The 14,310-nt window shown below is 44.7% G+C and overlaps 1 protein-coding gene across 17 annotated transcripts in view; it reads left to right on the forward strand.

Annotated features, from left to right (window-relative positions):
- The window catches only part of LOC139765891 (GTP-binding protein REM 1-like), a 67,947-nt gene that overhangs the window by 46,197 nt on the left and 7,440 nt on the right, over nt 1-14,310 (forward strand). For 5 of the 17 annotated variants that reach the window (XM_071693797.1, XM_071693801.1, XM_071693804.1 and 2 more), the window contains 6 exons: nt 171-230; nt 1,513-1,572; nt 2,378-2,422; nt 10,377-10,442; nt 13,684-13,792; nt 14,215-14,308. In XM_071693797.1, coding sequence (XP_071549898.1) covers nt 171-230; nt 1,513-1,572; nt 2,378-2,422; nt 10,377-10,442; nt 13,684-13,792; nt 14,215-14,308 — 434 coding nt within the window. Of the gene's footprint in view, nt 1-170; nt 231-1,512; nt 1,573-2,377; nt 2,423-6,473; nt 6,516-10,376; nt 10,443-13,683; nt 13,793-14,214; nt 14,309-14,310 lie in introns of all 17 variants that reach the window. The other 12 variants (XM_071693806.1, XM_071693810.1, XM_071693809.1 and 9 more) reach the window with 9 other exon arrangements.

Raw genomic sequence — 14,310 nt, forward strand, 5'->3', positions numbered from 1 at the left:
AAATGCGTGAAAAAAATATATACTAATATTAAGGCAAGCACCCCAACCCCCACCCACCCTCACAAAAGAATCCGAGGAAAGCACTATGTTGTCCCACCTGCACACAAGAGTTGCCCTTCCAAAGAGCGACTCCCTGTTCCCTTTATTAACATTTTCTTCCTTCCTGGTAGTGGCGAGAGGCGGCAGCACTCACTGAGCTTCGAACCCGCGACTCAGCGTTTGTCACCAAGGTTGGTCAGCTTGAGCATCCACACACTCTCCAGGCATGGGTCCAGCACGTCCCACACATGGGTTCCGTACTCCCCACGCATGGGTCATGCACGCCCCAGTCGTGGGGCATTCACTCCCTAATCATGGGTCCTTGCACACCCCGCGCATGGGTCATGCACGCCCCAGTCGTGGGTCTCGCACGCCCCAGTCACGGGTCTAGCACGTCCCACGCATGGGTCCCGTACACCCCACGCATGGGTTTTGAAATTCTACTTCAGTAGACACTTATACCGTTGCACATAGTATTTCTTCAAGCATATATATATATGTATGTTAGTGGCTACGTCATAAGACATAACCACTTTGTTTTGTTGATAATTCAAAACCTTCACACCTTAATTTTTCCCAAGGTTTCGAAAGAATAGTTAGTGCACAAGTACCATACTGAGTGAGAAAATTAAGGTCTCAAAAAGGAATGGAGTCCGTCAGAATGCATTTAAGAGATGCTTTATTTGCATATCTTATCACATATAATGGGTATTTCAATTTGTAAGAGAAGCTCCATTTTCTTTAGGTACAGTAGCTTAAGATTTGCAGGGTCAAATGAATTAGAGTGACAGACGTCCATGTTAGTTATTGTATTGACTGAAGAGACGGGAGTAACTCTCCCTGTACAGCAGTTACAGAGCCAGCTAAGCTCGCACGTTAGATGTTAGAGGTAGTCCCACACACACCAGTTGACACTAGTAGCCCCCACAAACACACCAGGTAAAACGGGTTGCCCCCAGATACACAAGATAAGACAACAAACCACCACAAACACACCAGGTAAAACAGGTTACACCCCCCCCCCCCCCCCCACAAACACACCAGGTAAGATAAGAAACTATCATTACCACATCGTGTAACACAGGTAGCCCCAATGTACTCACCATGTAACACAGGTAGCCCCAACGTACTCACCATGCAACACAGGTAGCCCCAACGTACTCACCATGCAACACAGGTAGCCCCAACATACTCACCATCTAACACAGGTAGCCCCAACATACTCATCATGTAATACTGGTAGCCCCAACGTACTCACCATGTAACACAGGTAGCCCCAACATACGCGCCAGGTAACATAAGTGGCCCCCACACACATACCAGATGACACACTAAGTCCTCCCCCAGACAGGGGCGAGGTAACACAGTTAACCCTACACAAATCCGTCATCCCACGCCCTACATACACATAGTACAATCGGTAGTGCTAACATAATGCAACTAACGTCTTGGCCACGTACGTTTCTCCTTCAGGAGGCAGCTGTCAGAGCCCCCAGGCACTGGGGGATCGCCGCGCCAACACTCCAGCCCCAGGTGGGTCCTCACGCCCTTGGTACCGAGACACGAGCTAGGGTTCTGATCAAATGGTTTTAACTAAGGAAACTAACTTGGGCTACGAAAGAAAAGCACTGATTAAGATGGCTTTTGACTAAAGCACTGATTTTGTATAGGAAGTAAATGCACTGCAGTGATTGTAATTAGGGAGCAAGGTCATTAACACTGGTAACGAGCTAAGCGCTAGTCAAAGAGTTTCAGTAAAGGCATTGACAGTGTCTACAACCTAGGTGCGCTGCTCAAAGCTTATGATTAAGGCCACCAATTGTGGTTATGAATTAAGGTCAAGAACTGTGACTGTAAAGTAAAGGATTTAATCAAAGGCTTTGTAATTAGATGTATTGATTTATTTGTTTCGAACTAAGGGCACTAACTGACGCCACAGACCAGAAGGCATAGTTAACGAAAGGCATTCAATAATGGCGCTCCTCAAATGCTAACAAGCTCATTATTCCGTGTATAATTTATTTTCAGTTTAATCATTTAGTATGAGGGACAGAAAATACTCATTGACTCATTACTGTTGTTATATTGAACGCACTTCTAATTATATTATTTGTACCTCATTAATTATAGTTTAGATTAAACTCGTTCATATCCTTTCCTGCTCACAGACTATTTATGTTTTAGATGAAGTAGTCTGAGCATTGTGATTAGAGTCTAGAATTGTTGATTAATTTGTTGGAGTAGACTTTAGTGTCTTTTGTTAGAATTAAGTACCAGTGAGATCGTACTGATGTACCGCTTGACCATTGTCTTGGGTTGACGTGCGTGCTGTGTGAAGACGGAAGTCGTCCGTCAGCTGGCTCGGGTCGTACTTAGCGAGAAGGTAATGTGTTCCAAATCTACGTTTTCTCAATGAACTGCCTTAGCACGATCTGACGACCCATGAGTCCTACGGTACGACCCTTGGATTATAATGTCCTGGACTCTGACGTTCATAAGCCAAGGGTTGTACTGTCGAGCTCAAGGGGTCGTGGTCAAGAAACTAAAGACATTAAAGCACCAGTAAAATGAGGCACTTGGCACAGACGTAACATTGCACAAGAACACTTTATGTAATCACTTAACTAACACCACCTTCACTCACGTGCACTTATATAAAGACTTTAAAAAGTAGAAGTATAAAATACAATCAGCACTTCGAAGTTAAACACAGTACTTCCTGCACCTCTCTTTCCACTAATCACTGGGCTGTCTGTCTGGCTTGGACAGAATCTTTTATTGTGTGTTTTTGAGTATCCCTGCTTTCCCCACAGTTATACAGCTTATTGTGGGAGTACGGTAACAAAGGCAAGACAAGCACAGGTTAGGAATCTTTGCGCTTGACACGCGTTTAGAACGTAAAGTCGAAACACCGTGTCTGGAGTGTCAGAAAATTCCCAGCTCCTGCTTGTCCCTTCCTTTGCTGCCGCACTCCCATCCGTCCAGTGAATCGTACTCACGTCCTATCGTATCTCAATCTATGTAGAAAAGAGAAGTGGCCTTGTTCGTTTTTGACGTCTCGTCGAATTTCTACAAAATGTCGAACAAAATATTGAGAAATCCAAGTCACATATACGTATTTCGTGCGTGATTTATCTACGGTTGTGGAGAACGAGGGGTTTAGCTTTCCTCGGGAGCTGCAGACGAAGCCGTTGTGATATTCGTGTAAGCGAGCGGGAAAATGTTTGAGGAAATTGGTTTTATGTTGACGGATTTCTGGTCAACAGAACCAGATGTTTGTGTCGGTCCTTCCTCCACCCTTCCCTTCATCCCCCGGCACCCTTCCCTCATCTCCCTCCCCTCACCCACCCTTCCCTCATTTCACCCCTCACCACCCCTCCCTCATCCTTCCCTCATCCTGATACTAGGTTGGTCACGTGGCTCACCAGCCGTACACTCCAAGTTAATCGACCGCCTCCCCCACTTCACCACGGGAGCCTCACATTAAGTCTTTTGTGATGGAATTCTTTATCCCTATGTGTGTGTGGGTGGTGGTTGGGGGGGAGGGGGGCGCTACTGTTTCCCTCAAAGTGCGTTTCGTTGCTGCGGTGTTACGTTACGTCACTCGACTGAGACTTGCTGTTCATTGTCTGTTACTGAGAGATAATATGAAGACCTCAGAATTCCTTTTAGTGTGTGTGTGTGTGTGTGTGTGTGTGTGTGTGTGTGTGTGTGTGTGTGTATGTGTGTGTGTGTGTTGGTGACATAAAGCGTTCCATTTGTTACGTCATGGAGTTATAGTGACGTAGATAATTATTCCTTTTGATCAAAATATTGATGATAATAGATTATTTTTCTGGTGAATGATTCAGCTTCAGCGTCGTCCTGGTCGTAACCATGAAAGTGACCCTGTTGTTCCTTTCTTTCTTGTAACGTTGTGACGCCGGTAGCTCCAGGTGTTACGTTGTGACGCCGTTAGCTCTTAGCGTTACGTTGTAACACCGGTCTCTCCTAGTGTTACTTTTAATACCGGTCACTGTTGGTGTTACTTGGTGACCCGTGTCGCACTACCTCGTCCCGTCGTAACATCTAACGTCTTAAGACAACGTCTTTGCTACCTTTTCCCCTTCCTCTTCCTGACGTAGTGGCCTTCAACGTCGCTTTGACGGTGCTGCCACAGTGAGCACCCTTCCCACCACCCCTACCACAGTCCCCCCCTGCCACAACCCCCCCACATACCCATCACTGTGTTTGGTTCTCGTAACCCATTAGCTGTTGAAACAATTTGGGTGTGTAGTTATGGTCGAGGGGAAGGATACAGTTGGTCGTGGGGTCTATTGGAGTTTCCTGTGGGTGAACTGAGTTCACTGTTCATTTATCGTTCGGTCCGCGTGGTTGCTGAGGGATTCGTTAATCGTTCAGTCTGTGGGTGCTGAGGGATTCGTTAATCGTTTAGTCTGTGGTTGCTGAGGGATTCGTTAATCGTTTGGTCCGTGGTTGCTGAGGGATTCTTTAATCGTTTAGTCTGTGGTTGCTGAGGGATTCGTTAATCGTTTGGTCCGTGGTTGCTGAGGGATTCGTTAATCGTTTGGTCCGTGGTTGCTGAGGGATTCGTTAATCGTTTGGTCCGTGGTTGCTGAGGGATTCGTTAATCGTTTGGTCCGTGGTTGCTGAGGGATTCGTTAATCGTTTGGTCCGTGGTTGCTGAGGGATTCGTCAATCGTTTGGTCCGTGGTTGCTGAGGGATTCGTTAATCGTTTGGTCCGTGGTTGCTGAGGGATTCGTTAATCGTTTGGTCCGTGGTTGCTGAGGGATTCGTTAATTGTTTGCCCATGGGTTCATCAAGATGGATGAACCATCTTCTGCTTTATGATTCTATATCATATTAATGTAATCTTATATATTTTCTTTATGGTCTATGAAAAACACCTACCGTGTACATATCATTCATATCGTATATTGTCCCGATTCCTTATTTCCTTATTTTCGTATTCAATGACGAGTAATGAATTCTATGGATTACTAAGGACCTCGGGTCCACTGAGTGATCTTGTGAAATACTGGTTCAATCGTGAAGCGGACGCTGCCTCAATCAGGTTACAAAACCCCCACGACTGGAAGGAGACTGGAATCCAGTCTGGGTATTCCATCTATGCGTACCCCTGGAAGAAAATGTAATTAGATTCCCTCCCTCGATAGCGCTAAGAGATGACAGCGAACTCCGTCGAGGATAATGTAATGCTGGATCCAAATTCGAATGCATACAAAGCTGTGTCACACACGTCTATGATTATCACAGTTACTCATCCTGTCTCCCTTCTCACGCACTAACCCTCCCTCATTCACTCATTCTCACTCACTCACTCACTCATTCAATCACTCTCCCTCACTTACCGATGTTGCTTCACACTCACTAACACATAGTGATTAAGCTATTGCTCAATCACGCTATTTTCCATGGACTTGAAATATTTGAAACTACGAAAGACATTTAGCAGAATACGACCATGCGTGTTTCGTGCGATGCCGCTTTTCGTGCGTTCTTGAGTTTCGTGTCTTCCTGTTGTATGAACAAATATGTCGCTACACTCTATAACACCTGCATCTTGCTTCAAAAGTTGAGTCTCCACAAGGTCATCATCAGCCACGGCCAAACAGAATTCACTGTAGTGTGATAACGTCATTTTCAGCGGCAGTTTACTGGTTCCCGAGATAGTTCAGCCCACCTTGAAAAGAACACGTGTGTGTGTGTGTGTGTGTTTGTGTATATGTGTTTGTGTGTGTGGTTTCCCAGAGCCCAGGGTACGACCAGGACAACAGCCAACCCCTGGTAAAATAGATGTCACCTCCTGACTCTATGCTGAGTCTCACCCTGGCAATTAACTCGTACTTCACCCTAGTAACTCACACCACCTCACCCTAGCCAATCACATGAACCTCATCCTAGCCACTCACATGAACCTCACCCTAGCCACTCACATGAACCTCACCCTAGCCACTCACACGGACCTCACGCTAGCCACTCACATGAACCTCACCCTAGCCACTCACATGAACCTCACCCTAGCCACTCATATGAACCTCACCCTAGCCACTCACATGAACCTCACCCTAGCCACTCACATGAACCTCACCCTAGCCACTCACACGAACTTCACCCTAGCCAATCACATCAACATCACCTTATCCACTCACACAAACCTCACCCAAGCCACTTACTCGGGCCTCATCCTTTACATACATTTTCATTTCCATGCAGGTTTCATCAGCACTTACAGGTTTCTCTTTATCACGGAACTATCGTCTTCAACGAGTTACCGTGATGCAGGCAATAGCTCTTCTGGTCTATCAGAGGTCAAGATGAGTGCGGTCGGCAGCTGGGCTGGTTGAAAATGCTCGGTGTCTGTACCTGTGTCTTAACGAACTCGTTTAACACCTTCCCATTTTCTACCCAGGTTGTCTGCTAGCAATCTGAGCGTTCACACGTTGACGAGCAGGTCAGTTGTTTTTCTAGTAGTCAGTGTGTTCGTATGTGTTTTTGTCCAACCTGTCGCCCGCCAGCTCCACCCCCCCCCCCCCCCTTCCCCAGTCAAAGCCAGAGATGTTAACCAGGCCGTCTAACTATAAACCTTCCCTCCTCCCACTCTGCCCCGAGCCTTGGTTAAAAAAAAAAAAAAAAGAACAAATCCTGAGCCACACACACTAGACTCGCCATGCTACACATGAGAATGTATGATATAAAGAGACAGTAGTGGTAGACAGTTCAACTCCTTCCCCTCCCTTGCTGGTATTGTCGCTTGCAGTGCTCAGCCCTCGAGCAGTGTGGCCAGTCTTCATGTGTTCCTTTTGCTTGGATTTCCCATTAACTGTGACTCCAGGCAGGATCGCGTATGTTACTACAATCTCCCTATATCACCCTCATACCATTTCTTTTTTTTTTCCTTGACATTTCCAAATGACACATATGTCCGGCGGCATTTGTGATTTCTACCTCACTGTCAGATCTACAGGTGTCCAAGAACTGCTGGAAGCAAAAAGAAAAAAAAAGAGTACCTGTGTCATTACCCTGTAGGATGGTATATTAGAACTCACTGCTCACCCACTAGTTACTCCCATTAGTCTTGGTAGATATTTTCACTTCAGTTATCCGAGATGCACCTGCACTCAGGCAACACGTACCCCGTCTAGAGGGGCAGAAGTCTTTCTCATGGTCTCCAGTCTCCGTCAAGGAACATAAGAAACCACAAATCATCCCACTCAGACTGAGTCTGGCATCGGCTCTCAGTGTCTGTAACTCACTTGTGTCACCAAGTCACAAAACACTAAATCTAACTTCTAAAATACCATTGGTTAAATTACAGTAGTATTTTGTCACTGTCTCTACATTCCTTCACTTGTTTAGTAATAGTCTCCCGCACAGTAAAGGTAGAAGTGGTGTGTGTGTGTGTGTTTGTGTCCTGAGTCTCTCACCATAACCCTCTTATGTGATATCCAGATACTGTTGTTATCTTCTGATAACTCCCGTACAGGCGGGGTTGTTGAGGAGGGCGCTGCTTGGTTTGGCTGACACATATGCTTACAATGTTATATGTCAAGTGAGCATGACTTTTTTGTTTTGTCTGTCAGCATGATTTTCGCCCCCATTCCTTGCTCAGCCATGCTAGCCAATGCTCTCCTGCTGTTGTCTTTTAATGTTTGCCAATATCTGCGGTTCTATCATCATGCCAGGATTAATGTTACAGTGACCATATAATGACTGTAGTTTAGAATATAATGATAATACAAGGTTTTTTTTTATTCGCATTTGCAGGCTTAGTAATCTATGAATTGTTTCTTTTATATTCGGTGCATTATTAAGTAGTTTCTTTGCATGTTTCAGAGACATAGTTTTACCATGTCCCAACCAGAATAGCCCAGGAGATCTGCCTCGAGTGTCCTTAAGTACCGCTGCCTCACACTCAAACTTTTACTTCCAAACTTCTTGTGGATTGAGTTCAAAATATGGCCCTTTCTTTAGGTATCCCCGGCACGTGGGAGACGGCGATTACATACACATACTGAACTTTTGTGAAATTGTTAGTGAAACGTGGGTCGCGGATCCCGTAGATTTTCTGTGGTTCGGCTAGTGAAATATGGGTTGCGGAATCCGTAGAATTTCATTATAATAATAATGATAGTAGTAGTAGTAGTAATAATAGTAATAATAATAATATTAACATTATCATTATTACAATTGGGTTGATAATTCCGTAAACTTTTTCTTTTTACCATCAAAATAACGAGGCCTGATATATCCGTATTGGAAGTTGGATATAATTAATCACTTCCTTCTGGGATTGATAACGCGATTTATCGCTGGAAAAGAAGTTTCAGTTCAGAGATCCTTTAATAGTTTGTGGCATGGTTCCTACCATGTTTTATTGAGGAAGTTAGTATGTCAGAAATAACATCAGAATAACAAGAGATATTTATTTGTAAATTCCACATACAGCCATTGAATAAGAAGAGTCCAGAAAGTCGTATATTTTATTAACAAAATACAGTAAATTAATGAGAAAATCAAGATTTTTTGAATATTACAAAATACATATGAGCAAAATCCAATTTCAGTGACAATGTTGCGGTTCGAAAACCCATGTTACTTATAAAAAGGAAATATGAACTAAGAGTTTACCACAGAAAGGTCATTGTGGACTGGTTATGGAATGGGAGTTGTGGTTTTAATGCATTACACATGACAGCTACAGAATGGATGTGAGCGGATGCTGTCTTTCTTCGTTTGACCCTGGCGCTTCGTCGCTAAAGCAGGAAACGGCAATGTTTATAAACCTGTGTTACATCTGCTCTTGTAATATATATATATATATATATATATATATATATATATATATATATAAACTCTGCCATCAACGCTGATTAGTAAGGGATCTGCAAGGATAAATAACTTATTTGAAGTGATTTAACAACTTGGGAAGCCATTTGCTATAATATATATATATATATATATATATATATATATATATATATATATATATATATATATATATATATGCAAGGGACTATGTGCATGAGTAATTGATTAATCCTCCTGACGTATGATGTATGCATCATCAGCACCACACAGACAGCTTCTCAATCCAGACCGTGTCTGTCATGTTGACCACCTCACCATCAAAGCCACACCTTCCTCCAACGATGCTCCTGTAAGATGAATGTCTTAATATCTTTGACTTTCGTGTTGCCATGTCATCTGCAGCGCGAGTAAGAGTTGATAGTACCCAATATAATACATATGGTCTAAGCTTCTCTCTAGTGATCGCCTACATTATCATGTACACTCAGACCTAACAAATATTAAAATCTGTTCAGGGAATTCTGTCAAAAATTAACACGTTCCAACTTGGGCCATTTTTCACCTCAATCCGCGCCTGACCTATCAATTACTGGTAACTGCCTTCGTCCTAAAAGATTCCCCACCGACCTTATTAAATGCTTACAAGCTTTTTAATGAACTTTTAAGATTAGCCCGTGATGCTGCTATCACTCCTAGTAACATGATTTCAATTAACAATGACATTTTAATCGACTTTAAATTGCCTTTTCTGTTACCCTAAATTGATAAACAGAAGTCCTTCCTCCCATTCACAAACATATACCACACGGACCTCCACCCTTCCCAGACTAGATCTCACACGCTACCTCTCCAAGACCTGCAGACAGAACCCGTCCACGGCATGCAGACAGAACCCGTCCACGGCATGCAGACAGAACCCGTCCACGGCATGCAGACAGAACCCGTCAATGGCCTGTAGACTGAACCACAAGACGATCACTCGACTTACTGAGTGAAACCAGAATTCCCTTAACCATACCAGACACAAACCTCAAACGTCTCAACTGTTGGTGGACGTATACAAGTACGATTACCGTTTCCAACTGGTAAACTCAAGTTATCTAAATAAACCAGGTGCTTCTACTCTCCCCCGGGGTTCTATTTCTTTGAATTTTCGGAAAAAAATATATTACGACTAACCTAAGTAACTACATGACTTCCGATTAAACTATATGACAGTACACATCCTCCTGAATAAACCAATGTCCTTCTAGTCCTTAAAATATACCTATAATTTGCCCCTAGAGTCTCTACTAACGTCCGCTAAGATGTCGTCCCACTTAGCACATCTCGCCTCAGACTTGGTTATTATTTTTTACTAACTCATTAACGTTCTCTCTCTCTCTCTCTCTCTCTCTCTCTCTCTCTCTCTCTCTCTCTCTCTCTCTCTCTCTCCTGTTGGGCCTGCATGAGAGCAGTGGTGATGATACATGTAGAGCTTCGCTGCATCATCGTGTACTTTCAGGTCCATCTCAAGTTTGCATGCGGAGGACAGTGGCTCAGAGAGCACGTTGTCTGTTGTGGACGGCAGGTAAATACACGGCCCACAACAGTTCGTATTTTGCCAGTTCAAGTGTCAGCATCACCACAGCAGGTCACCGCGAGTGCTGCTCTGTTTTCAAATCAGTGTTTGTTTGTTTTTCTATAGAATGATAATGATATAGATTAAGATTTAATCAATTCTTTTCTAAAAAGTCTTAAGTGTAATTTTTTCCTTGATGATATTTTTCTTAGATATCTTAAAATCAAAATTAAAATTTTCACTAATATCTTTTCTAACCCAATAACATTAGAACTCATAATACATAACAGATGACTATCATCAGACACCCCCTAGCCTTGCCTCTCACCTCTACACATATCATACATCAAAAGTGATCAGTGATATGTCATTATTATCTTCATCACAAAGAGAAAATGAAATAAATCGTAAAAGGAGACAATTACCCTTTGTTCCAGGTCAAGAGAATGTAAATATGGCGTGACTCCCTAATAAAGACAGGTAACAAGAGCAGTATGGGAATCAAGACCCCATGAATGAAGTGCTGGGCTAAGCCAAAGGGGCATTACCCTCTGTGTGAAGTACTAAACACTTTTGAGATTCATGCATATGCTGACGGTCACACACACACAAACACACACACACACACACACACACACACACACACACACACACACATACGAGCGTCAAACTTCCTAGCCGTACAGTTCAAATAGGTAATTACACAGGCCCTCAAGAAAACTCTTTCTACCCCCTGAACCTCACCACACCAGACTCGTCATGGGTATCCTACTCCACTATTTCCAGGTCCTCCTTAACCCTCCCTCTTAACCTCCCTCCACTCAACAAATCTCCCCACCTCCCTTGCTCCCATACCACTCCCATACGCGGTTTCTCCCAGTAACATGATTTCAATTAACAATGACATTTCACAGCTATTTCCCCACACCCAAGCACTCCAAGTTTCCCCTTCTCTCCCAGCACCGCCATGGCTCTCCCACCGCAGCCACACAGAACATACTCTCCTCTAACACACAAGGCGTCCATAACTTCCCTCCAAGATCTCTCCATATTTTTCCTTTTAGTCGACGAATAAACCTTTCGCTATTCCCACGTCCGTCTGATCACTATCGTGGCCTTTCTGCCTCTTCCTCTTTACTCCCAAGACCCTCGGGCTCTCTCCATCGTCAGGCCACAACTCTCCCCACCACTCCAAAGGTCCTTCATAATATTTCTTCCACTCCCAGGCTGTCGATAACTCCCCGCCCAACTTTCAAGCCTTTTATAGACTCTCCGTCCGTGCGGTAAGCACCCCGCGCTGTTCCAGCCGCTGGGAGTGGGTACTGGAAGGTACCCACATAACAGGACGGGAAGAACGCTACCTCACCTCCCCCATCCTCCCTCACCCCAATAATTCTCCGTCCCACTTGGAAACTCCCTATAACGTTACCGATCTCTCCCAGAACCTCTATCCCCCTCCCCTTCCCCAACTCTCAAGCTATTCCCCTCTCCCCACTGCTAAATTCTCCCTAGCTTCCGGCCTATACATAACTCCCTCCCCCCTCCTTGATTTCCCGCACCCCACCCCACACTCATCTAAGACCTCTAGAACTCTCCACCCACTTCAGGCCCCTCCGCACCTCTGCTTCCCTCTCCCTCAGGCCTACAGGGCTCCTCCTCGCTCCCAGGGCCTTCATTATTCTTCTCCTTAACGCTCAGGATCTCCGTAACTTCGTGCCAGATCCTGCGACCCATCCCAATACCACAAGGTCCTTCATAACCTTCCCCTAATCCCCCCTCCTTCACACTCCCAGGCCCTTCTCAACTTTCCTACTTATTCCTCGATACTCCACAACTCTCCCTATCACTCACAAAACACTCCATAACTTCCTCGCTGTCTCTCATGACCTGTATAACTCTCCTACAAGTCTTATACCTTCTATCTCTCATCTCCAGACTCTCAGACAACCAAAATTCCGTCCCCTACCTCCCGAGCCTTTCATAACCTCCTCCCTGCCCCAAGATACACCCATACCACCTCCTCCTCCTCCTCCAGTTCACTGCCTTTCATGAGTCAGATCTACCCACTCTTAGGTCCTCCATAACCCCGGACTCACTAACACCAATCTATTTCAAGAACGGGAGCTTTAGTCTTACTCGTAACTTCTTTTCAACGTCCTCCTCTGACGCCCATTAAAGCGACCTACCATATCTTACAGCTACCCAGCTGACTGAGGTAGTACACGACCACATGCTTCCATCCTCCCTCACACTGGTTTAGTGTTGCACACCAGTCATCCCACTAAACCCTCATCTTACGATATGACTCATAAGAAATAATGATAATAATAATAATGATAACGTATGGCGACATAACACAGCCCCATCATGAATATCAAACCACTTACCCATACAGAACGACCGCTTAATCTCAAGTATGCACTCTTCCATTCTGTGCACATGGAGTCAGACCTTACTGAGATCATTTCTCATTAAATCTATGTATGCCTCTCCTAACTCTACAAATTCTATATACATTTATCTACAAACGTTTCCTCGGTACCGTCCTAACTGCAACCATCTTTCATATACACCCTCTTCCCTTCTTACCCCAATTTGTGCTTCACCTATGAGAGGTTTGATGATCTATTTAACAGAATTAGTTACTCTTTTGTGGTATGTCATCGCCGACAGTGCCAGGAATGATTACTCTTCTATCATACATACTGTCATTCCCCTCCCCCCATTATGTGGAAAGCCATTCCACTTCGTCCAGTCTTCAGACACAAGGACACTTTTTCTGCCATCTTCCACTCTCTTCAGATCTGCTCAGCCTCACCTCCACTCCTCACTGGCTCCCTCATCAACCAGTCTTCTCCTTCAAGGTTTCATCCATTTCCTGGGGACATCAATGTTCTCTCTCACCCCTTCCTCTGTCACGCCTCTCTCTCTGCCCATACCAACTGTACACTCGCAGCATCCATGACTCTCCCCGACTCCCAGGACTTCCATAACTCCTTATCCCAGTCAATGATCTGTGGAACTCTCCCCTTCACTCCCAAGATATCCTCAACTCCCTACCCACACTCCTATAACCTCTATAACCTTCTACCCTTGTTTCACCCCTACTGTAATTCTCCACTCCACGTGCAGGTCCCGCAACAATTCACTCCACTCCCAGGCCCTCCCTAACCCTACTCTTCACTCCCAGGCCCTCCATAGCCCCTTCCTCCACTTCCAAGTCCTCCATAACACTGCTCTCCACTCCCAGGCCCTCCAGTCGCAGCGGCAGAAGCGGGGAGAGGTCGCCGTTCGAAGGGTCGTGCTGCGGGTCGTCGTATGTGTCGTCGGAGTCGTCTCTTGAGATCGCCAAGTACAGGGTAAGGTCGTTCAGTCGTCACGATACACACCACCAAACGATCATCAAGCCATACACACCACCAAACGATCATTAAACCATGTACATCAAACTAGCATTAATCTATATACACCACCAAGCGAGCATTAAAAAATATACACCACCAAACGAGCATTAACCCAAGTGAAGCTTCATCATTTCTTTCCTGTATGTGGGTGATAAACGACCCACTCGTATGATGGATACTTTATCAAGATACTTGCCTGGTTCCCTGATATGGTCCAGCCTCCTGGATAGTAGGATCGATGTTTAACTGTTATTGTTCTTTACCCAATTTATGGATAAATCATACGATGATGATTGCTCATATTACAGATCAATACGTATCGGCTTTCTCGTGTATTGCTTTCGTTACTTCACAATCTCTTCTTTCTTCTCCTGCAGGTGGTGCTCCTGGGAGAGTCTGGCGTGGGCAAGTCGTCCTTGGTCAACCAGTTCATGACCTCTGAGTACATCAACACTTACGACGCTTCCCTAGGT

The sequence above is a fragment of the Panulirus ornatus genome, chromosome 56 (genome assembly GCF_036320965.1).
Source record: "Panulirus ornatus isolate Po-2019 chromosome 56, ASM3632096v1, whole genome shotgun sequence".
NCBI classification, from domain to species: Eukaryota; Metazoa; Arthropoda; class Malacostraca; order Decapoda; family Palinuridae; genus Panulirus; species Panulirus ornatus.